Below are 25,720 nucleotides of genomic sequence, written 5' to 3'. Positions count from 1 at the left end.
GATTAGAGTAGATTCTCCCGAGAATTTCTACAGAATAAAATAACTGAAATCAAACTATTCCTCTTTAAATTGGGTTTCCTTCACTCTTCTCCTTACCTGGATGACATCAGTGAGTCCGCGTTCACCACCAGCATCACTGCACCTCTCTCCACGTTTCCAAGTAGCTGCCAGCGAAGATCCTCAGCCTCCTCTCCCCGCTCATTGGTGACACGGGACGCCCATCACAGCTAGACAGCTCCGGGGCATTCCCCATCCGCGTGCTCCGTCGGAAGTGGACGTCCTTTCCCTTTTCCTCCATTGGGCCGAGCCGCTGTCAGTCGATCCCACTCACGGTGATCGCAGTCCGCCTCTCCGGCTCTCTCTGTCTGCTGAGCCCGCCGTCATATTGGCTGCGAGAAGCAGCAGCGACCACGGCGGAAAAAGAAGACCCCCACCATGATGAAGAACGGGCTTTCGCTGCTCTCGATCACTTTAGACTTTTAAAGACATTTGAGTAGTATTATTTTTTAAATCATTCGGGATGATACCATCAAGTATCCGCGGACGTTTAGTGCTTTTTACCGACACCGTGGTCCGCCAGGGGGATATATGCCTGACTTCTCTTAATAGCCATTTTTTGCAGACAAAGAGAGCTGTTGAATAGAGCTTTCAGAGAGGCACAAGGGTAAGATATGAACTACAGAAACAAACCATCGCCTGTCAAACATGTCACGTTTGTGTACTTCTTATTTCTAGGCCACACAGCATCACTTGGTTTATTTGTGTCATTTTTGTGTCGATTTTTCACAAGCTAACACGCTAACCCCGCTAGCTGGCTGGCTAGCCAAAGCTAGCTTTTTGACAGCTCTTAAGCCTGAATCGTAAGTTAAGCTATATCTGTTGCCAACAAGCAGAAACCAATTTAAATGTATTCTGAAATATATTATGTATCTGACTAACCAAGTTAGATTGTCAAATATGAGCGTAGTTAACGTTATCTTCACGGCTGTAGCTACATTTAGCGGTATATTGGGACCATGGTCAACGTTACCGTGTTAGCAATCGGCTAACTTGGCTGGGACCAGGGGAAAAGTGGGGCCTCCAGAAACCCAAAGGCCTTCCTACCATTATAGAGCAGCTAATAAATAAGGTTATAGCTCGATAATTGGTTGTCTACTGTTGACATTAGTGACAAAACATACCTGTCATGGTAGCTAACGTTAGTATAACGGGACTGTACTGTTCAACATTAGTTTGTATGGCAAGATAATATTGAAACGAAGACAGTTTATTGTAGGAGTAAATTGAGGTGGTTATCTTTAACCCTAAACGCTGTTTTATTGTTTCCAGTTGTTTTGACTGGATCAATATTAGATAAATCTGTGTTCCTTTGTCTGACACCACAGTTTCTGATTAATTACTGATTGCAAACTACTAACAAAGCTACATAAGGGCAGGATAATTATTATCCAAACACTATATTGTTGCACTCCTGAAGAACAATGCAATATTGAGTTGCAGGTATATGTTTGGTGCTGCACCTCTATTTGAAATGCCTATTTTTAGCCAGAAATACATCCTGAGTTTGCATTGTGGAGGAGAAAACACAATAGTTTGCAACATCAACATTGTTGTTAAAATCTTCAGTATTTGTTGAGATTCAAGTGATAGGAAGACAAATGTGTTGTATCAGTCATTTACAGACTCTGTATGGCTTTCTGTCATTCCACATATCTCTCAGAATGCGAGACGCTGCAAATATCTCATTAACTCTGATCTGGTCTGAGCAGTGAAGGCGTCCTCTCTTAATCTTGTCTTCTCTCCAGCCCTCTCTTAGATCAGTGTGATCCCAGGAGAATGGGTGTGTTGGCCTGCCGGAGAGCAGAAGTAGCCTAGTTCTGTTGCAGGGCAGCTTTAAATGGTTGTGGACTGGAGCTCACTATTGGTTTGGCCATTATTATCAATGGTGTTGATAACAACGGCCATAGAGTCATAGAGAATTATATCGGACGGCTGTAGTTAAAATAATCAAGCTTGATTTAGCTGAGCAGAGTAAATTCTTAGCTGAAATCTGCAATATGAGATGCCCTAGCTTTGTGTGTCCTGTTGTAGACATACAATTTAAATTCTATGTTGCATAAATGTTTAGAGCAGGAACTTGATTGTAAGTTATACTTGTCACTACATGGTTGCATGTGCTTTGTTGATTTGTCTGATACTAGTGTACAAGGGCATGCAATGGTTTATGTTACAGTCTTTGTATGAATTAAATGCATTGACCTGAAAGATAGTATTTTAATTTATTTTTTAATTCTATGTCTAATAAGAATGGAGCCACACTAATGAGGACAGCATAAGGGCAGATAAGCAAACTAACATTGTAGCAGACACTGGCAGAGTTCAGTTCTCAGTGGTCTTTTCATAACATTTGTAGTAACTCATTCACAAAAACATTTGTACAACTACCAGCTTTCTGTCTCATTGCTTGCCAGGTTACATTTTTAAATCCCTTCTATTTATTATCAATTGATAGGGTACATGGACAAAGGTATATTGGCTAGCATGTTTTGTTTTGGGGTTTTTTTCTGTTTGGGGACCTCCATAATTGCAAATGTGTAATGGGTTCATTATAACATTGTGACAACAGTCATAGTGTTTAGTTATTGGTGTATTTTAATCGTACTTTAACGGCACAGTTAGCGTTTTGGAGAGGCTGGACCCTAGCCCTGTGTGTTGTTAACTAGAACTTCTCATTGTTTGTATTTTTGACATGATTAGCCAGCTGAGGGATAAAACACACCAACCCCGATGGAAAATCCAGCCTCACAAGATGTAGCTGATATGACATTAGCCTCACAATTCCAGTTCATCTGGGAGGAAAGACAGCAGGGTGTGAACATGTAGCTTTAGTCTGTAGATCAGTGTCTTCCTGTTGACAATAAAATTACAGAATCAAGACAAATGCTGGTACATTTGGGTTGTGGCTGGTAAGACTTTTTGCTCCAACAAAAACTTTGACGGTTGAGAGATGGTTGTTTGCATGTTTTGCTTTCTAAAATCGAATTGGCTGGACAAATTGTTCAAGTACATTTCGAGTCGTGTTGTCTTCGATAAAATCTCTGATTGCCTGTCTCAAATCAGGTAGTTTGAGCCTGACTTAGGATTTTCATAAGGAATTGTCAAGACTATTAATATTACCACCATACCATCACCACACTGAAATCATGTATAAATAACTTAAGTAATACTGCGGTTAAAATGCATTGTGTGGTATTGTAGAGATACACTACTCCCACTTTTTCTCTCCCGTTGTTGATACCTAATTTACTGATGTCCAGTACAAGTCTAATACCAGTGCTCTTTTTTCCTTTTCCATCTGTATACCTCAGTTTACTGTTGAATCTGTTATAATGTGTATAACATAAGGCTGTAACTACATGTCACCTCTTACTTTAAAGTGGAGATGTTTCACATTATTATTTTTAGGTTTGAGCAGATTTTAGTGCAGTTCCAGAAGGTTTATAACATTGTATTTAATGTTACAAATTTTACAATAACAGTGATTAAGTGACATTATTTATTTATTATTCCCATCACTAGGGATGGGAATTGTTAAGATTTTATTGATACCAATGCCATTATCACTTCTGCTTATTGGTCCAATCCTTCATTGATTCCTGATCAAGGCCCACGTAGGGTTTCAGTGTCAATGCACCTGTTTTCTTATCTCACTGTTTATCAATGACCTTGCATGCTGATGAATATATGAAATATAACTGGTAGAGAAATGGTCTGGAGCCAAAAGTTAACTGCATTAATTAATCAATTAATTAATTTGGAAGCATCATACAGTCTTCTGTCTGTATAAGAATAACAAAACGAGCGGGAGGAGGAGAAGGAGGAGGAGGAGGAGTGCTCCGCTGTGTTATTAACATCACATCTTCAGCAGTGGAGAGCAGCCTCTCTGCTGCAGCGTTAGCTCCGGGAAAAGCTATCGTTGTTCAAGATGCTGAACGGGTGCAGATTTTTTGAGGTAAAACAGACTGAGCACTGAGTTATTTTCTTCTATATTTCTATTCTCTTTTCTTTTTCTCACCTCATAGTTGGTTTAAGTTGTTCAATGCAGCAGTGTGTGTTGGTCAGTCGGTCTCGTTCGCTACTGCTGATCGCTGCTCCGTTCTGCTAAAGTGAGTCTCTTGAGTGACGGTGTAGAAAGTTCACAGTACACTTCACATTTGTCTCGCAAAGGTAATTACTGACTCATTGAATCAAAAAATGCTTGCAGCCGCTGCCTTTTTTGAAGATGAATTACAAGATAGCAGAAGATAACTCTAGCATGTATGCAATGTAGACGGTCTGGAGGCTGCACCGCCCTTGCAGTTGAGTTCCGCCTTTTTTGGATGCCTAAGTATCGACTAGAGGAATTGATAAGCTCGGAGGCATACGATTCTGATGGATGGGACAATTTGGAACCGATTCTCAACTGGCACAGGTTCTTGATTCCCATCCTTACGCATCACTAATCATCAAGAACAATTTTAATATATTTAAATCATCATGTTGACAGTTGATGTAGTAAGACTTCTTTCTACCAAACCAATAAAATGATTACAACGTGAAGGTAATTACTAGGAATGGTAATTATTAATCAGTCATCACTGTTAAGAATTTATTTAATCAAGATATGCTTAGTTGGCACAGCATTATGTGTGCATCTCTGGGACATCTGAAGGTGCATGCAGTTGAGATACGTGCCATAACGTGAGAAACTATGATCAAAGCCCGTGCTGTGGGCACAGTGCCAGTGGCTTTCCATACGTCAGGAACGGCACAATCAAAGGTGTTGCTTACCTTCAGGACATGCTGTAGGAGTTGGCTCCTCTTACCTGCAGCGCTTTGTCGAAGACGTTCATGGTGACTGCTGCTTGTACCATTCCTCAGGATTCCCAAACATGATGGACTGATGCACAGTTTTTAATCAGTGTACAGTGATTCACATTTGACCATATACATATCCTCACGTTCTTAACTTCAAATGTGATGTAAGCCTATTGAGATCGGGGTACCCATTTCATTATTGACACTTAATAAAGATGTTTGAGGGCCACAGTCCCTTTTCAATGCAGCACTGATCAACTGACAATAATCATGTAAAAGTAGCAAAATAGAAAGAAAAAAATCTTTATGTGCAGAAGCAGAAATATCAATCTTGAGGACAGCATTATATCATTCAATTAATTCACTTTTGTTTTGCATGCATGCTACAAAAAGTCATGTAAATTAAGTATTCATTAAAAAAAACAAAACATACATTTTGTTTATTACAAGGTTAATAATATGGCCAACAGTTGATAAATAGGTGCAAGCATTACAACCCTGTGTTTCTGCCCAGTGTTGCAGACCTTGGAGCTGAGTTTCAGCATACCATCACTGCTACACTAGCAATACCAAAACTGACATTTAGAAAATTTAAAAATGGAAGTAAATTAGTTTGACATTTTTTTATGCTTGATATGAATGGTAATGCTGTTGTGAATGTGGGCATATAGGAAGAAAAAGTATGGAAAACAAAAATTTAGATGAATCAAGAATTGTTTTGTAATCAGATGTAGTTGCAAAATAACTCCCCGGCCACAGCTGGTAGCACTCAACAATTTGCTAAGAAGTATTCTGAGTGGATAAGTGTGTGTGTGTGTGTGTGTGTGTGTGTGTGTTAGAGAGAGAGTGTGTGTGTGTGTGTGTGTGTGTGTGTTGGGGGGGGGCATAGCAGTGATGGCATAGGCTTCATTGTTTATAACTGAGATGGAGTACAAAAAAGCTTTAAAACAAACGTTTCAAGTTTAGTGATTGTAATCATCTTTGAAGTGCAGCATGCAGATGTTACTATGATGGAATCCATCACGAAAATAATTCCTAACTGATGAATTTGCTGACTTGGAATTTGGTGCCGAAAAGCATGTGGATGCTTCGCCAGTTGTGTTTTAAAGAAGTTAACCATGACATCAAAATATTCTTTGTGAGAAATCATTTCTGGTTTATCACTGGAGCGCTGTCTCAAGCCAGCGACGATCAAAGTATAAAAAGTATAATCAGTTGCTGTGTGTTTTTGTAGTGGCACAACCCCTTGAGAGAATGAAATGAAGACGTCCGACGGACCGGACAACGCACAACCCTCACTCAGGCTTAGTGTGCGGGTGCAAATGGAGCAGAGAATAGGGGGAAAAAACCACAACGAATGAGTCATGTCACATTTGGTAGTGTAGCTTAGCCGTATGAATAAGACATTATTTTTCATAGCAACAAATTTAGCGCAGGCTGTTTTGTAGGCGTATAGCTAATGACTGTCAAGTGGAGAGACATCATCTTTTGTGAGTACAAAGCAAGTCAATAAGTGGGATGACGTCATGAGTTTGTTAGTGATAGCCCTTGGAAGTACCCTCGGCAAATCAACTTAATCAGTCATGTGCTGAAGACCAATCTGGTTTCCTGTGCATCAAAGAAGCCTTGTCTATCACAGCTGACTGTGCAAATCCATAATGTCTATATCAATATTAAACTTCCCTGCACGCAGGTTGACATGATGCCTGCTTTTAGCCCAGAAGCAGATTGAGTTTGCTTATCATAAAAAAAAAAGATGCGGGAAGGAGTGAGATAGATTAGCCACAGAGATTCAAACATCATTTGTTGTGTGGCTGTAGCTCAGTGAATAGCACATGCAATTAATGCAAGACAGGGATAGGAATTAAATTTCCACCCAGACATAAAACAGCAAAAGATGAGTGTGAAGACTTTTATTATTGCTTTATTTTATTTTTTTAACCTTTTCAGACAGTAATGTTTTAGGCCTTTTTGCATATTGGAAATTTTTACATTTTCTCTTATTGCTGCAATGATTTGGATTCACCTCAAAGTGTGAAATGTGCACCCAAATAAAATGCATGAAGTCCAGAAACAATGTTTGAAACGGTTAAGGAAATACAGCATTATCAAATCCTTGTAAGTTTTGTTTTTGGCAAGCCACCTAGTGAACCTGTGGTGACTTTGCTCACAGTAAAATGTGATTCATTCAAATACCGTTTCTGCCACTACTTTCACATCCCTGTCAAATTGTAATAGAGTGATAAATCAACTGCATATGAGAATGTGTATGTGCATATACATGTGCCCTGTATGCTGCTGTTACAGGGAAAGTTTTTGGTCAGGTCTAGACTGGCTCTGTAATACAGTACATACCAGCAGATCAGCTGTGAGCAGATCCTGGGTTCATTTATAGCTGTGGCCTTGTGTCCCTGCACGTCTGCCTGGCAACTCCTAACTCTGCTGTTCCAACTACTCAAGCTCACCCACCTCTCAGACACTTTGGCCCCGTTATACTCACACCACGTGTAATTACTAGATACACGGCAGTCTGGGGAATTAAATGTAGGACATTCTTTATGTAGCTTGTGCCTCAGTGTTATATGTAGACACCATTGCTGTTGCGAGATTTCTCTACCTGTGACTTAATCAGTTTTGTCTCCTGTTATCTTCAGGTCCCAGGGGCTCCAGTTGATGAAGAAAGTGAGCAACATGTGGAGCAACCTGAAGAGCAAATGCCAAACACTCTTTCACAACAACAGTTCAGGACCCAGTGAGAGCAGGGTTGAGGCAGATGCCGTCCACTGTGTGGTGGATCTTGGCCAAGGAGGCAGCTCAGGTGAGGCTCAGGCATCAGGATCCTCCAGCCCATCAAGGAGCCTCCTCCCAGTGCCAATGGTAACAGCAGGACGCCGCCATCACAACTGTGTGTCGGACATCCCTCAGCTAGTAGAGATCACTATCGACAAGGACACTGAGGATGTGCGAGGGGGATCAGGGGGTGTTCCCCTGGCCCGGAGAGACTCCTATTCCCGTCATGCTCCATGGGGGGGCAAGAAAAAACACTCATGTTCCACCAAAACCCAGAGCTCTCTGGAGGCAGATAGGCGGTCTGGGCGCCTACGTGGGAGTGGGAACCGTAGGGACAGGCGTTATGGAGTCAGCTCCATCCAGGAGATGAGCGACTCTGTATCTGGAGGACGTAGTCTGAATGCTCGGTCGTTGCGTCAGCGGCTAAGTGATACTGTAGGGCTGTGCTTACCGCTGCCAGCTCGCAGACGCTCGCGCTCATCTAAGAACCCTGTCACCTCCAAACGTAAGATTCACCTGACGGAGCTTATGCTGGAGACTTGCCCCTTCCCACCAGGCTCAGACCTTGCCCACAAGTGGCACTTGATCAAGCAACACACAGCACCGGTCAGCCCGCATTCCTCCACTGCCCTGCTGGATGCCTTTGACCCGGCCCACCCCTCTCCTGAGGATGAGGAGGAACGACTGCGTGAGCGTCGCAGACTTAGCATCGAGGAAGGTGTGGACCCACCACCTAATGCACAGATCCACACCCTAGAGGCCTCAGTGCCAGGCTCCTCTCTCTACAAACTGGGACCAAAGATGGCTCCTGGCATGGGAGAGGCCTCTGGGGAAGGCCGGGCCTCAGGGGCCAGCAGCTCTGGGGGTGCTGGATCATCAGGGGCCTGTGGGCAGGTATTGGGGGCTACAGCGTCAGCCCAGGACTGTGACTCTGAGGAGGATTCGACCACCCTCTGTCTACAGGCTAGGAGGCCCAAACAGAGGCACGCCTCTGGGGATGGTCACCTGAGCCGGCAGCAACCTGGGCCCTGGAAGGTTCACACCCAGATAGACTACATCCACTGCTTGGTGCCGGACCTATTGCAGATCACAGCCCTGCCCTGCTACTGGGGCGTGATGGACCGCTATGAGGCTGAGGCACTGCTGGATGGACGGCCAGAAGGCACCTTCCTGCTGCGTGACTCAGCCCAGGAGGACTACCTCTTCTCCGTTAGCTTCCGCCGTTACAACCGCTCACTGCACGCCCGCATCGAGCAGTGGAACCACAATTTCAGCTTTGACGCACATGATCCTTGTGTTTTCCACTCTTCCACCGTCACAGGACTGCTGGAGCACTACAAGGACCCCAGCGCCTGCATGTTTTTTGAACCGCTGCTTACAGCGCCTCTCCATCGGACCTTTCCCTTCGGCCTGCAGCACCTGGCACGAGCTGCCATCTGCCGCTGGACCACTTACGATGGTATAGGCTCTCTGCCGCTGCCCCCTGCCTTGCAGGACTTCCTCAAGGAGTATCACTATAAACAGAAAGTACGAGTTCGCTGGCTGGAGAGGGAACCGCCACTCAAGGTCAAATAAGGCGGGTTTCTCCATAGCCGGTACACACACTGCAGGAGGATTACAGAACTTGAGAAATTCCTCGTTAGCCAATTAGAGGCTATACTGACATGGCTCTCTTTCTGGTGGGGGATGGAATTAAAATGTAACAAGCTATACAAGATTCATTCTAATCTTTGTTTTAGTTATTACTTACATCACAGAAAATACATATGATTATATTCAGTATAATGCTGTCTGGCAAGCACATGTTTTTGTGTTGAACAGGTTTTTTTTTTTTTTTGACAGGGAGGGAAGACACAAATATCAGTGCTTTGTGTCTTTTCTCTCCCGCTTTGTGCTAAATGTCTGCCTGATCCCACAACATCACCCTGCCTGTAGACCTGCCTGCATGCCTCCCTGTTCATCCCAAATTGCTGTTTAGGCCCACATGGCTACATTGTACAGTTCACTTTGTGCTTTCTCTATTTTTTTTTTCTTCCTTAGCTTGTCAAAGCACCTAGTGGAGCACCTTCCCAAGAGGTGTGTGGGTTGAGAGGGCGTCTGGAGGTGCTATTGGTATATTGCAGTCAGAGCTTGTCCCATGGATAAAGCTACATAAGGCACATTCTTTGCCATCTCTTTGCACGCGAGCATCAGCTAAGCCAGTGACAGGGACGGATTCTGAGAGGGTCCATAGAGTTCAGGACAGTACATCAGGGAAATGAAGTGCTTTCTAAAGACTATCGATTAGTCCTTTAAAAACACTAGTTCCTCAATAAGCAGTAATAGTGAATGATGAATATTGAATCAGTCTACTGTGTCGTATTTAGTAAGCAAGCTAAACTTGTCAACTTTATTCCCGCTGTGCGAAATTGCTTTCATAACAGGAGGGAGAGATTGTCAGGAAATATTCTTGCCATTGTTAGTTCTCACAGCAGTCTGAGTTCTTCAGAGGACACAGGCAAACTTTGTGCATGCTATTGTGTATACATGCACAATTAATTTCTTCCTGTATGAAATTTAGCTCCTAGGGTAGCATTTGAGCAGTCTGGCCTCTTTATGGAATTGTGTTATGGCTTTATAGTGATAAGTTTTACACCGGCCTCCATTTTAGTTAGCATCTTTTGGTGGCATCTGGCATACAGAAAGCTTTGACCCACTGCATCCAAGTCGGTTAGTTTTCTTCACCAGACACTTGTAACATTGGTGCAGCTAGCTTTGCACTTTGGTTAGAGAAAGGAATGCTAACAAGTCTTGTCAGAGGAACTGGGGCACATGTGACAAGTGGTAGGTGAAGACAATCAAAGAAAGTTCAGAATGCCAGTGTCCCTTTAAACGTGACTGTGAGTTGGTCTGCTGGTACTTCTAGTGAGGCTTGTTAGGGAACGGGGACTCCTTATAGTCAAAGATCATAAATGGGGGAGGACAGCCAGCCTCATATGCTAGACTTTACAAGAATCCGCTTGTGAAGAAAGTGAACTACGACTCCCATGATTAGGTTGCAGCACCCCTTTCCTCTTTTAATTTATATTTCTTTTATAAAACCGTGTTAAAATGTGTCAAGCAGTTTTTATGAAGAGCACTGTGTTCTTTCCAGCGGGAAAGAAGTGATGTAGCCTTTTCTTGGGAGTTGATGGTGTCACCCACTTTATGGCTCACTACTATAAGGACTCCCCATCAGATCCCCTCATTGCCTGGCAGCATTTGTACTCTTGAGTGGAGGCGGCACTCAACTGTCGTTAGGTTGGCATATCTTTTGAGAGCTTTAGTTATGTCATCTGAATGATTTTAGCTGTGTGACTTGGAACATAAACACTGCTGGCTAGCCGGTCATTTCTGTCGTGTTCTCATTGTGAAGAGAAAACAAGTGTAACCTATGTGCCTTTTTAGAGAACCATTTGTCTCGTTCCATAATCTAATGCTTTTTAGTCCAAACCTAGAGGTGCTTCAACACAGTCCACTCTGATGCCATCAAATGAGACTGAAGAGAATCATAATGAAGAGGTGCATGAGCTCTAAGCTCACTTACTTATGGTGCACGTTAAATTTCTGTAAAGGATAAACGTTTAGTGGTGCTATGTTGGTTAAGCTATGACAGACTATTGAAACGATTAGTTGTACATTAGTTACATCTGTTCTCACTCACTAATGCATGCATTATGTCTGGTAGTTTTGAAAAAGTATTAGGTTTTTAGTGGGTCCAATTCCAGCCCTACTGTAGCATATGCCAGTGAGAAAATATCCATGTTTGTCCAGCCCTAAACGGTGTAGGTTCTAGTCCGTAACCTGACAAATAGATCCTAATGAGACGACAGGAAGGTCAGTCCTGTTCCATGAGCATTTTTATCTGAATGATACAACTTCTGATAATCATGCCCAACTTATTTGTCAGGAAAGTGTTAGAATTAATTAATCAGCAACGGTCTTTGTTCTCACTTAATTAGTAGTAAATACACATTACCTAGCTTTCTAACAAATTCAATTAGTTGAGCTTTTAATACAAAAAAAAAGTATGACTGTGGGAAGATGAGATGGGTGGAGATGAGCAGATTGGTTCCCTTAAGGCATTTAAAGATAAGTTTTCACATAAATATAATTGAGTGGAAAGTATGTAGATGAAACCCCTACAGGTAATGTGTAAAACTAAAGTATTACAGCTGAAACACGCATGAGATCATGATCACTGGAAAGGTAAACCTCTTAACTCCTCAAACTAGCTCATATTTTAGTCTGTGTGTATTTGTGCTCTTTTGTCTATCAGCCCACCCATATGTTAAAGGTTATTTGAATCCTCATCAGTGAGGATGAATCATGAACAAATGTCAGTGCATTTTTTTTTTTTTTTTTTTTGCCCATGAATATCTAAGAGTCTGTGACCAAAGCCAGCTACCAACTATGTGTATTAACTAGTAGGCTAATGCTTATTGCTGTGCTCAGTAGTGTTAAAATTAAGCTAAATTATATTTAAGCTTTACCATCAAGTCAAAGCTAGCTCCATACTTCAGTATGTAAGACTGCTCTTTGTTAAAACATGTTCTCGGGGGAGAACTCGGTTCTGTCAAGTTCACACCTGAAAACCAAACCCTGAAACTCAACATTGCACACCTTTTCTCTCCAAACCGTTATCTTCTTCTCACATATTTATCAGGCAGGCAACAAGACTTTTTTTATACAGGTGGTAAGAGATAATTGGCGTAGGTATAATGGTTAACACAAATCTCACTAACCAATATTTGCTTTCTCAACTGCACTGTGAAATCGATCAGAATTTACCGAACATTTCCTCACATAAAAGTCCGAAACATTTTCCACTGCCCCGCACTTTGTTCTCAGAAAACTTGAATACTGCATGTGAATTGCCCATATGTGTTAGAGGAACTGCGGGGGGGTGTTAAGAGGGAGGTTGGCATTTAAGTCGCTTGCATGTGCACTTTTATGTTTCAGGATTTTTAGCATCCACACTGAAAGATATATCTGAAAACCCACACACATCTTACCATCTCTGCCACCTGTCTATCATGCTACTGCCTAGCAATAGCATACAGACCTTCACAGTGCCCCACCCCACTCGCAGGCACTAATCACAGGCTAATATTACCATGTTGGGATATAAATTTACTGGGTACTAAAAGGGCCACTCTGTGTTGCTTTACGGGTGCTGTGTGACTGAGGGAAACCTTTTTTTATTATTATTATTATATCCAACTCTCCACCTAGCCACATCCCTAACAACACTGTGTTGAAATGGATGTGACTGTGGTGTTGAGGACTTAAGGCCCCTGTACTCTGTCCACCCCTGTCAGGGCGATGTTAGGCTGAAGTTAACATTACGGAGCAAGAAGGAGAGATGGAGCTGGCTCACTGAGTGCCCTGGCTTCCTGTTGTGGCAGCGGCACAGAGGGCTAGGGATTTTTTGAAGTAAATAGCACTTTAATTGTGTACTTGTGTTCCACAGTGCAGTCAGTGAGTATTAGGACAGTGATGCATTTTTGTTGTGTTGGCACTTTCCTCCAGCATATTGAATTTTAAATGACTGTTAGGTGTTAATTTGAGGGTGTTTACATCCATATTGGGTGAACAGTTTAGAACACACTCTTTTTGTGACACTGCGGGTATATTTTTACCCACAGGCAGCAGTCATTTTGTCCCTATAAAGCTTGTTTTGGGAGCTTTTTTAGCCTTCAGTTTGGTCCTCCATCATGTAAGACATCCTCAGATGGATTGAGGTCAGGTGACTAACTTGGCCAGTCAAGACCACGCTGTTTTTGGCGCTCAAGCTCCTTTGTTGCCTTGTCTATATTTTTGGGATCATTGCTTGCTTTCTTTGACATTAAATGTCGGGATTGTAATTAAATGGAAATTACCACCCTATTGACCTAATATTGATTTGAACACCCTCAAACATACTCAAAACTTGAAAGTCAGCCTTTTAACCAAGCAGTCTTTGTAATGACCAATGTGCCGAGGTACAGCACCGAAACAAAAAATTTGAAAATGCCTCACTGTCCGAAAACTTGCGGACCGCGCTGTATGTGTATTAGCTCAAGATGGCGAGACTTGTGTGAGTGTTAAGAAAAAGCCGGTGGTCCTGAAATATTTCACGTAAATTCAGGCATTGTAAGCTGTGTCGATGGAGCTCGATTCTCCACCATGCTGCAGACTCGGTGCATGCGTGTGTGTTGTGTGGGAGGTATATTTGTGTATGGACAGAGCCACATGGAGGGTTCCAGTGGAGGGGGATGCAGAGTTGACTGTGAGGGGTGATGAGACTGTGACTCCTATGAACAATGCCTCTGTCCCTGTCCCACCCCCCTTATTCTCAGGCAGGCCCATTGCAAGGAGAGTCCCAAGACCCTCTCAACCCAGTTTTCCCCATGGGAAATATCTGACATTAACCGTAGCACATGTTTGCCATATAACCCTTAGATTTAGAAGAAGGAAAAAAAAAACAAAAACAAAAAAACATTGTATGTATGATGAATGATGGAGTTATGTAATAGGAGCCCGATGAAAAGACATTTTATTCTTCTGTGGTGCATTAACTGTCTGGAACACACATACATTTGCACACACTTACTGTCAACACTTCTTCTGACACCTGCACTACCCCAGGTATCGACACACACTCACAACCCCTCCCCTCCCCCCACCACCATCACCCCACCCTAAGCCAGGGATGTGTAAACATGGACCACATTTAGCCAGCACCACCTGTCTTGTGTGAAAAACAAAGATAGGTGTTTACGTGTATATTCTATGTTCTTAAAAAAAAAAAAAAAATCAACAAAATGCCGTGAATTGAACTATTTTGACCTTATATTGTCATTAGTATGACACTATTTAGCTGCACTATGAGAGCCTCGTTTGTGGCAAGAAACCACTGGGTCTGGTCTGGATGAGAGACAGGCTGGCCGTGTCGCTAGCTGTCCCATTAAACTACAGCAAAACCCCTGGATGTAGGACTCCTACCCCCACCTCGGTACGACTCATGGTTTCAAACAAACTAACATTAAAAAAAAAAGATATTTTTAACATTTTTTTTTCATGTTTCCCATATATATTTTAGAAAGCTGGGTTAAGTGCTATATGCAAACAGAAAAAGATGTATGAAAGAATTATTATTTTTCATTATTACTTCTCCCTAATATGCAATGGAGTGTAGTGTAACAATGGTTGCAATCCTCTGTCACTTTAATGCTGTATGTGCACATTGGTTGCTGTGTGGATGTGGGTGCCGAGGCAACAGGACTTGACAATGATGGGAACTAATGGTTGTCACTCTGCAGAACCGCCGTGTCCCCAGACCGCCTTATTCGTTCTGACCAATCACAAGAGCCCTTTAAATCCGGGGCCACAGCCACTGCCACAGGCTGACCAAGCTGTCGTCAGACGAATATCGCTGTTCCAATTTTCTTCTGCTTTTCCTCGCTTTTTCCTTTCTTTCTTCTTTTATTTTCCTCTGCTGTCAGGTAGGATTTGGAGCGTGTAAATGGCATAATCATGTTCACATTTCACTGTCTGTTCTGTGTATCTGCTTCACCATTCAAAGAGAAAAAAAAAAAACAGTTGTTTTCCAGTATAACCTGTTCATTTTTAAGAGCCGTATGATGCGACACTTGTAGCTGTCACTTTTGGTGCTTGGCTTATGCTTCATTGTCTTAATATTCCAAATAAAACTGTTAAGTGTAATCCACACTGGCCCATGATATAATACTGAGTATGTTTTCTTTATTATGTTGTAGTACATTCCTGGCAGTGCCCATGGAGTGAATGAGGTCCAGGCAACATCTGTGTGTTCAATTTCAGTTCGACGGTGCAGGGCTCAGTATTCAGTAAATACGAAATATATTTCAATGTATCAAAGTTGCCCACCCTGTGTTGATAACCATGACACATCATAATCAGATCATTGACAGCTTCAGGTAAAAGTCATTTTTAATTCAAAGCATGTAGTTTCTACCTAAGATGTTGAGTAAAACTGATGTCCAAAAATGTATTTATGAATCTGAAACGGTGCATCCATTGTCATATCCCCAACCCAAGTAGCTCATGAGGGCAGACTGTATGCAACATATAGTAGTACTATGGTGCGGCCCTCAGTACATATTTGGTGTTTTTTACTTTTGACAATAAAAAGAAGTACTGGTTTTGAATTGCTTACAATACAACTGAAATGGCTTTTCCTCCAGTCATCAGTGAATACACTAAAGAGTTGAATTCCCACCAAAAATTTAATGTTATTAAACGTAAGTTCAAGTTTTCAGAGAGCAAAATATGACTTTATAAAGCCAAATATGACAAAACTATAAATTCTGTTATTACTTTCCAGTACTTTTTGAAAAACACTGAAATGATATCTGGATATCACCATTTGCTCCCCTTTTCAGTTTGAATAGGATTCAAAAACTCAAAAGTCTTCCGACATTTCACCTTACAATATCCTATCAAGAAAATCATTTAACATGGATCCAGCACACTCTCACCGAAATACACTTGTTCTGCAGCTCAAATAAAACAAATTTTCTTCATCACAAAACACACTGCTGCAGGTCTGAGTCCTGGTCCAGGTGTTGAAGCCTAAAACTAACATCCACTTCATTTCGCTTAATCAAAGCAAGCTACCAAAATCAAAATTCACATCCAGCAGTTGTTAGTATTGACGAGTTCAAGGGTTGTCACCTGTACCGCAAAACCAACAAAGAAGAAGTGGGTCGCCTGTGGCGTGCTGCTGCTGGTTCAACCTTTCTCCCCAATAGATAGTTGAACCCCGCACCTCTCACTCCCCATCATACCCACCATCAAACTCCTCCACTGTGCCCACCAGTGGCTATGCAGACAGTCACGACCAAGCTGCCTGGAACTTCACAGTTAAGTATTTGTTCGTTTGAAATGAAGTATAAATAGCATGTGGGTTATCGGTTTCAAGTTAGCTACCCAAGGCTAATGAATAATTGACGCTCACCCAGGAGGAGAGAGGCTGAGGGTAGGAGACTTTCTGTGGGCTCAAAGAGAGGACGAGAAAGCAACAAAACTGAGTAACGGACTCGTAAACTTACAACAGTACTCTTGCGTCCATGTTCTCAGAACATACCCTCAACAAGTCCCATTAAACCTTCTGGCGCAACCAGAATAGAAACCAAGCAATAACTCTCCAGCAATAAGTTATGGAATCTAGAGTTGGATGTGGGTCAGTGACGAGAGGAGGAGGATGAAAGTGGAGATGATGAAGGTCCTGTTAGTTTATCTGCAGACCAGACCCACCAGATTTCATCTCAGCGTGGCCCAGTCAGCTCTGTCTGAGACGCCTCCTTTTCAGCCCAGTGTGCAGACGTCCACGCTAAGCACAGCTCTATCTCTGCTTGGCACATTGAGCTGCAATAAGCAGTTGTTGTTGGCAGCAGCATCAAAAGACATGTCAAGGGTGAGAACCATCACACTGCTATCAAGATAAGAGGGTTTGTTTTGTCTGCTGTTCCTGGCCAAGAACTTTATTTTGTGTTTTTATGTCATTTGATAATGAGGGTTCACACACGAACTCAGTACTTTTTTGGTAAGACACACTTATTCAACACGCTTAAATAGCCTGGTTCCACATTAGTGTTCTGGCATGCAATGTACTCGCCATGCTTTACTTTTTTTTGTGTGTGTTTGTTTTAGCGTGTCAGTGAGTGGGAAAGTGGAAAATGTTGTAGCGCAGAAAAATATTTCATGAATGTCAAATGCCATAGATATTAAAGCAATAGTTTGACATTTCAAGAGATACACTTATTCGCTTTGTTGATGAGTGTTAGATGAGACGACTGATAGATACTCTTATATTTGTCCTCTAAATACGAAGCTACAGCCAGCAGCTCTTAGCCTAGCATAAAAATGGGGGAGACGGCTGGTCTGGCTCTGTCCAAAGGTAGTGAAGCGCCACTAAAGATGTAGTCTTAAAACGTGTCTTTAAAGGGTTTAAAAGTTGTGGTGTGACTATATGCAGGTTTTTGTACAGATTAAACAAACGAGATGTAACATGTTAATTAGTAAGAGGTTGCTGTCATGAGGTTGCCATTTTGTTATCGAGTGCACATGTGTTGCAGACTCCCCTATTGTAGTTTGTATAGCAGCCTGTTCCTGTCCATGTGCAAGTCTGCAGCTGTCCATGTTGGTATTAGAAGTATGAACAAACCTTAAGTGAGAGTTTAGAGGTGCAGGAACGCAGGTTTTGTTACCTTCTGACACAGTCTAGCTGTTTCCACTCTTTATGCTAAGCTAAACTAAGCTAAGCTAATCATCTGCTGGTTCCAGCTTCACATTGAGCGGACGAGTGGCATCAATTTTTTCAAATCTCAACAAGAAAGCGAGTAAAAAAAGTGTATTTCCCAAAATGTTAAACTATTTCTTTAAGTTGGAATATGTATTTAGTACTGTGGAAAGATTGTATTTTTAGATTTGACTGTACGGTAATACTTATGACGCCAGTTTTACAGCCCCATTTTCTGAAATCAGCGGCAGCGTGTGGGGGAAACTTTCCTCCTGTTACACTCTCTTGGGCTCATCTGACTCCTGTCTCACTTGTGAACTAGTTAGGCTTTTCATTTCCTTCACTTCTCGTGCTCTGAGCCCACATTTCTCCCCACACACAGTGCTAAGCCCAGAGCTCAACACAGATACACACCACATGGCTCCCTGCATGTTATCTGCACGCAAACTACAGTAAACTGGCAAGAAGGAGAAGACGAGGAGGAGGAAGAGCATAGAGAGCGAGTAAGAGACACTGCTGCTGCTTTTCCAGCATTGGAGCGCTGCCAAGTCTGTGGCGGCAAAGTGAGTGTTGACCTCCAGTTAACCTTATGCAGATGCACGCTCACGCACACACACACACACACACACACAGGTGTGCGCTCACACAAGGCTTACATCCATATTTCATAGCAGAAATATATCCGCCCGACAGTATTTTACACCCACTCCTGAGCTCACCTCCCAGTGGCTAAGAGAGCTGGGGAGGGCCGGGCCTGGAGACTGCTCCCCTTCCAACAACCAAGCCAAGAGCAACAGGGCCAATCGCACAATCCTCTGGAGCAGAAGAGTCAAGGCAGACAGGGGCTTAAATAGGAACCGCAAGATCCATCAGTCAATTTTCTAGCTTTGTCTTGCCTTGCTTCTTGACAAATAGATTGAGCAATAACTCAGCTCTGACTGGACTAATACAGCTGGATCTTTATCACAAGTGCTTCCAAACAGGTTACAGTAAGTGGTAGCTTTACCTTGTGACCTTTGCCCCCTACAAATTCTCAGACCTCCTTGAAAGTTGACTCCCCACCTGTCCAGCATCTGCTAGCCAAATGAAGTCCAGGTTCTGCTTCACATAATCTGATTAAAGCCAAACCCCCATTTATATCCCTCCTCCCCCTGACCGAACCTCCCTCTTCGACACCGTTTTTCTTCGTCAATCTCTCCACCCCTCAGCTCCAGAGAAGTTGGACCACATGTGAACAGTCAGTGAACGGCATCTGGACTGACCTCTTTTTTTTTTTGTTCTCTGGCAGAGACAATGGAAAATTTCAGTGGGCATGTCCTGTTAATTCCTGTCTTTCCCCCCTCCTTTGCGCTTTCTCATTCTCTATTACCGTCTCCCTCCCTGATCCTATCTTAATCTTTCAATCTATATCTGTATGTATGTACAAACGCTCATCCTAACCAATGTTTTGATTCTGAACATATCCAGTTCAGATTGCAAGGGTGTCCTATCCATCCTGTTCTCTTTGGTTCTCTGCTCTCACTTTTCTTCTCTCCCATTCCCCTGTGTCTTTCCCTTCCAGTGCAGTGTATCATTGCTGCTTGGCTGGCCTCCGCATAAACCCTTGGTTCGTTCAGCAGCCATGCTTACTCTCACCCTCGGCCTCCCCGTCGCTCAGCGAGCCTCCGGAAAGTTCTCCTCGCTTGGAGCGCTGGCACTGGGATCTGAATCCATGTATGTGTTTATGGAGTTCTGACAAATTCCTTCCTCCTCACTCCCTCTCTTGCGTTGAAGACTTGACATGCAAGCATTATATTTAAACCCTCATTCCCCATGCAGGCAGAGGCAGTGTGGTGGAGGAGCTATGGGCCTGGAGCTGAAGCTATGGCCTCTGTGGTGGCTGGTGCACCATTATGGAGGCAGCAGGACAGGCGAGCAAGGTTCAGATAGGTCTTGTGGTAGAGCTATGGGATATGTGGTGGGGCTGTATTTTCTTATGGCGGGGTATTGCCTGGGTCATTGGCATTGGGAATACTGGTCACTCTTTAATTAATTGAATTATGAATAAGATGCTCCAATCCACTGGGTATTAGGTTCTCCAGTGGATGTTAAGAAAGTAACTGGGCCTGTGCCTACTTTTGTGTTAACTGGCCCGAGTTGCACCACATTACAGCTAAAGTAAAATATAAGAATGCATAGTAAAGTTACTACACATGATGGTATACCACATATTGAGTTAATAAATCATTCTCATAACAACCCTTCTGGTATATAGTGTTGGCTACAATTACTACATATATAAAGTTTGAAACAAGACTATAGGCCGCAGTATGCTTCAAACAAAGTCCTTTTTGGATCTTCTAAGGATCGGTTTATGCTTGTTCAGCACTATTTCGTATGGTTTGTTGTCCGACCACATCGGATGTGTTTATAGTTATTTCAAACTGCCGCACTGGCAGAATGAAAACTTGGTCATCATAGAGAGGGTGATATCATTTAATTTACGGATAATGACACATATTTTTGGACAGTTTCTCCTGGAAGGATATTCATAGTGTTGCACTCTGTTGTTCACATTAAAACAGACTTAAATAATTTTGTAAAGAATGAAAAAGAGAGCAAGAGAAAGAAGTTCAAAGCCTGGCTCCTTTCTCGCCTAAACACAGCTGGACAATCACAGCGTCAATTGGGTGTGAATGTCAGATCGTTGGTTTTGGAAAGTTACAGAAATGGCACTACACAGCCCCCCTAACCCAAAGTTGAAAAGGTGTGTTTCCGAAGCTATTAAACTGCTCAACAGGCAGTTCTGACAGAGTACGATTTATCGTACTGACCACAAAGACACACAAAAGAGTTCATAGAAAAAGATTGGGGAAGCCAGCTATGACTATGACGCTATGATGGCAGTGCTATTTGGCCTCATGTGCAGCCATTCAGTATAAACACTTTGGGGTAGAGTAAAGTTTTAATTTCCCCAAGGGGTAATTTGGGTTACTGACCCAAAGTCCAAGTCAATACATATAAATATCTATTTTGTCTTTAGACGTGGTTGGGCAATATGTTATACAGCCTAGTTTCCTTGAAGCATACTGAGACCTTGTGAGTTTAAAGCCATGCTAGCAACCTTTACAACCCATATGCTGCCCCCATGTAGGCCAAAGTGATTTAAACCTGCAATGATTGATTTTGGCCACCTGGAGGCAGTGCAACAAGTTGACACAACACTGACATCAAATTATAAAGCTGATATGGTAAATGTGTTAGCAGAAAGTTGCCTTTACAGTTCCAGCAGATACAGAGCGACATAAACATTCATTTGGAGTTGTGTATTTGGCCACCTGCTGAATGCAAGTCCCATATTCACTCTCCTTTTAGCTCAGTATTTGTCTCCACCAACTCCTGAGGGAAATATCTGGCTCTTTACTTGCTAAATGCTCCACTATGTTCACCTGCTAGCCGCTAACTGTCTATATTGCTGTTTGGTGGTGAGCAGGTACCACATTGTGTTTATAAGAGCGTTTTTTACTGAAAAATGCTACCCTCTAAGTCTGGAAAAAAATGCTGACAAGAGTAGATTGACCAAAACAATATAGTTGCGGGCCATAAAACCAAAACAAACAGCTGCAAGATGCTAAACTAAATGCTACACTGTAGTGATAAAAAAGCGAATGAGAGGGGATCAAGACAAGACAGTGAGAAACAAGGCTGTTTTGCAGTTCCCTTTCTGAGCCAGCTTTCCCAGAAGAGTGAATCAGCTAAGGATGACCACAAAGGAGCCCAGAGGCTTTTCATCCAGGCCCCAGGGTCTCTTCTGGGGAAAGCGGGGGGGCTGAACCACCACTCAACTGTCACACTGGCCCCTCTCTGTTTCCCAGTGACTCACACAGCTGTGGGGCACCAGCTTTATGACCACAACCCACCCAGGTTGTGGAAGGTTCACTTGTTTTGTTAAACATGTGTTGATATATTTTCTCTGGCAGATCTGACGTTGAGTCCCTATATGCTGTTTACATGTTGGTGACATTGTCTGGCAACTATTACACATGTAACTCCAGGGAAATAAACATAATATATGAGCTTTTGTGATGTTCAATGATCTTCCTTGACCTCATACAGTATGTATCCACTATGAATGTTGTTGATGTTGATGCTGTGCCTAACTACATTTGTAGGGTACTTTATGTGTGTGCTTTTAAGAAAACTGTCTCCAACCAACATACCCTACCAGGATGTTCTGTAGACCACATACTTTTGCTTTCAACAGAACCTTTACTATTAAGCATTGAAGTATTTCGCTCCAGTGGAAATTTGAGCGGAGTTATTTTATCTGCTGTTTCTTGTAATCTTTGTTTGACTAGAAAAGGTTCTTGGAGCTCCCTGCTCTTTTCTAAGCAAGGCACAGCTTCACATCCTGCATGGGAGCTGCCCAAAACAACCACAGGTCATTGAGCAACTCTACTGGAGCTGTTGATTGTTGGGTAACTTGCTCAAGGGCCTCTGCAGATCTGAACCTGTGACTTTTGGCCACAAGTTTTCTATCTACGCACTTTTTCCAAGGTAATCTGACTCAAACATTTGCTTCATCCAATATTGTATAGTATTGTAGTGTGCAAGTTTCATCCTTTTTTTTAATCAATGAAGGATAATGCCACTCAATTACAACATGGCTCATATTTTATAGTTAATTACTAAGATCTGGGAACACTAAAAGAGTGCGATAGGGCAAGAATCATGAGTGACTACACAATCAGACAAACCCTCGGCACAGCCAAACTTGAAGAAAAAGCAAATGCAAATGGTAAAATTTCTACCCAAACTGTCCACTGTAAACATCCATCACCCTATACAGATTTCTTTAAATTTTCTGGTTAAATTTTGAACCCACTGTACTTACTGTAGTTTTCCTGTGTAATGGATTATTTCAGATGTTTCAAGTGCACTCACGCCAAATAAAGTGGTTTGGATTATCAGGCTCAGATTTTGGCTTGTTTAAAACCTTTCTAATCATCTGACTGCTTGTTTCTTGTCTTGCTAGATTTTAACATAGCAATGTCACTATGTTTCCAGATCTATCATAACAGATAAAAATGAAGGCCAAAACTATGAAACTTATCCAAGTGATAATAAATTGGAATTATCATTGAGAGAAGTAATCCTTGTGTTTTTTATGACATTTTATTCTGTCTTCACCTTTGGTCCAATCTGTACTTCACTTCTCAGAGATCATTTGTCAATCAGGTTTGTTCAACCACAGTGGCTCACCATTGCTCATGCTAATTATTCATTACTTATTGTACATGTTGTAAACAAACCTGAAACATTAAATGCATCATTTCCTGGCAGTGAAATTTACACAGGAACAAGACTAAACTAGTAGCTCTGTGAGGCTGCACTTCGGCGCAGTACTGCCTTGAGCTAAATGCTAATGTAAGTTGACATGCTCACAATGACAATGTTGAGATGTTGATGTTTAGCAGGTATAATGTTTACCATGCGCGCCATCATAGTTTAACATGTTAGCATGCTAACATTTGCTAATTAGCACTAAAGACAAAGTACAGCTGAGGATCACCATTTATTTCAGTGCATGGGTCATTCACTGCAATCCCCTCTGCAGCTGCAGCCATGCTGTGATCCACACTGCTTGAATGCACACAGCCATTCTGCTGCCTGTTGAATGTATATTTGTAGAGTGATCTGTATAGTCTACTGTCCAAACTTTGTCTTGCACTCTCTCTTTGCACTGCATGTGAGGTCCTGTGTTTGTACCATATGGGTTAGAATAGTGTACTGTAAAATATGTCTTTGTACCAGTGTCAATATAGATTTCTGTACATCTATGGAGCTGGCTCTGAATCTACAGGTCCTTTAAAAAAAAAAGGCACATGGGATTGTGTGTAATTTGTTGAGATTAAAAAAGATTTGAAGACCGAGCACTAGTTAAAAACAGCACTGTTTTGTTAGCTGAATTGCTGATTTGCATTAGGAACATGTGAAGTTATTTAACCAACTTTATTCGCGTGTCAGTCCTAAATCAAACACAGTGGTGAATCACAGCCCAAGTGTCTTTGGTTTATCTCTGCGGTGGATGTCGTGTAAAGACGTGGACAGTTCCCCAGTGGACGCGCTCTGCTTGGGTGTGTGAGGAATGGTGTGATGGTGGAGGCAAAGCACAGAGGTACAGAGTGTTTGAGTCTGCTTGTGGTCGAAAGCACAGCGAGCCCTGCAACAGGAAATGACAGAACTCGGCACAGAGGCTAAAAATAATGCCCGTTGTTAAGGGAGAATAGAGCCGGGGAGGCAGCGGAGTACAGCAAATATTATTTCAATTAAACCGCAGGCCCAAAACCACGGCCTTCTTTTCAGAGAAAAACCCAGGCTGCCAGGGGGAAAAAATAAAGTGAGGAGAGGGAGAGGTGAGGAGTTGAAGCTCTCACAAATGTAGTCAAAGGTTGGGTGTTGGTGATGGTGCCGGTCATGGGCGGGGAAAGGGGGGGTTTCTGAGTAAAAATTCCTGTAAAGTTATGCCACAGTGTACTGAGTCAGAGACTGCATTTCTTTGGGTCTTTTCGCAATGGCTTCCACCTCCTCCTTCCTTGACTTCACTATTGTTACTAAAAGAAGAAGGAGGAGGGGGCATTGAGGGCTTCAGTGTTGGCATCAAACTGAAACTAATGCCACTCCAGCTCACCTCCCCCTTTTCTAGTCCCCCCTGCCCCCCACCCCCCCACCCCTTCACACACACACACACACACACACACACACACACACACACACACACACACACACACTGGCAAGCTCAACACACCCTGGCACTCAGCGGTGCCGAGCTAAGAATGGAGCACTCCTTCAGCTCACGCAATGTGGTGTGCTGAAATTTCCTGCAATAAAAACATGATTGGGAAGATACCCATTAAAACGTGTGAGGAAAGAGGAAAGAGCCGAGAGCCTGCCAGCCAACTCCACACAAAGAATGAAAAAGCAAAGAAGAAGAGGAGGAGGCCAGGAGGAGAGGTTAATGGAGAAGGGGGACTCTTGTAGAGAAAAGTCAAAGGAAGAGAAGGACAGCAGAGGGGAGGTTGAGGGATATTCTCCTCGCTGACCACTGGCTACCCTGCCACCCCTCTGCAAGAAAAAAAAACAAAAAACATTTTGGCTTTATTTGTGTTCTCTCGCACTCCTCTTTCTTTTTTTTCAAATCCTGTTTTCATTTAGCACATGGCAGCGCTCCCTCAAACTCTTGAGTTTCCCAAACCAAAAGCTATTTCCTGATTCACTCCCTCTCTCATATAATTATTCTGCTGGACCGTGTTCCTCAGTTCTTTTTTCAGGCCTTCTTTTCCAGCACTGCCTGTTCTGTACTCGAGGTGACATCACAGCCTGAATGGGGCAAAGGCGGCCCAGCTTGTACTCTATGGGTCAGAGGTCAGGGCTGCTCCCACTCGTTCACACATACTTAAACTCTATTTGCGCTAGTATTACGTGCAGACCTGATGTAATTTTATGAAACACATTTGTTTGGAATAATAAAATTTGCCTGAATGTCTTTGAGTACAATCATTTAAGGTTAAGAATTTGAAAATTTCAGATATTGAAACAAGTTTTATCAACTATACTTGGACATTTGTATCTTTTTTGGGTGTAGGGGTGTATAGCGGGAGAGCAGACTGGGGTTGTTTCAAGACATTTTCTGAGCTCAAGCGGGTCACATGGTTAATATGTTAAGGGCCCTTGTTAAAGGCTGCGGTATTCACCCCATAAATGGCCGCATTGTTCCTGTTCACACACACACACGCACACAAACTTGCACAT

At 42.6% G+C, this 25,720-nt stretch overlaps 2 protein-coding genes across 2 annotated transcripts; both read left to right on the top strand.

The window, feature by feature from the left end:
- The first annotated feature begins 135 nt into the window (after positions 1-135).
- socs5b (suppressor of cytokine signaling 5b) lies at positions 136-15,372 on the top strand. Its single transcript, XM_067609431.1, has 2 exons — positions 136-664; positions 7,512-15,372. Exon 2 carries the CDS (start codon positions 7,531-7,533, stop codon positions 9,220-9,222), a length of 1,692 nt encoding a protein of 563 aa, XP_067465532.1. The 5' UTR covers positions 136-664; positions 7,512-7,530; the 3' UTR covers positions 9,223-15,372.
- A 133-nt stretch (positions 15,373-15,505) lies between these two features.
- LOC137196670 (uncharacterized) lies at positions 15,506-23,163 on the top strand. Its single transcript, XM_067609432.1, has 3 exons — positions 15,506-17,104; positions 19,491-19,642; positions 19,748-23,163. The coding sequence occupies exons 1-3, from the start codon at positions 16,865-16,867 to the stop codon at positions 19,959-19,961; spliced, it is 606 nt and encodes a 201-aa protein (XP_067465533.1). The 5' UTR covers positions 15,506-16,864; the 3' UTR covers positions 19,962-23,163.
- Positions 23,164-25,720: the final 2,557 nt, after the last annotated feature.

The sequence above is a fragment of the Thunnus thynnus genome, chromosome 14, assembly GCF_963924715.1.
Source record: "Thunnus thynnus chromosome 14, fThuThy2.1, whole genome shotgun sequence".
Classification (NCBI taxonomy): domain Eukaryota; kingdom Metazoa; phylum Chordata; class Actinopteri; order Scombriformes; family Scombridae; genus Thunnus; species Thunnus thynnus.
This window is presented reverse-complemented; position numbering and strand designations above follow the sequence as displayed.

Bases quoted from the DNA above. Each gene is read 5' to 3' on its own strand.
- socs5b (XM_067609431.1), top strand. From the start codon at position 7,531: ATGAAGAAAGTGAGCAACATGTGGAGCAACCTGAAGAGCAAATGCCAA.
- LOC137196670 (XM_067609432.1), top strand. From the start codon at position 16,865: ATGTGGGTCAGTGACGAGAGGAGGAGGATGAAAGTGGAGATGATGAAG. The intron at 17,105-19,490 runs GTGAGAACCATC...TTTCCCTTCCAG, and splicing joins CATCAAAAGACATGTCAAGG to TGCAGTGTATCATTGCTGCT. The intron at 19,643-19,747 runs GTATGTGTTTAT...TTCCCCATGCAG, and splicing joins GCACTGGGATCTGAATCCAT to GCAGAGGCAGTGTGGTGGAG.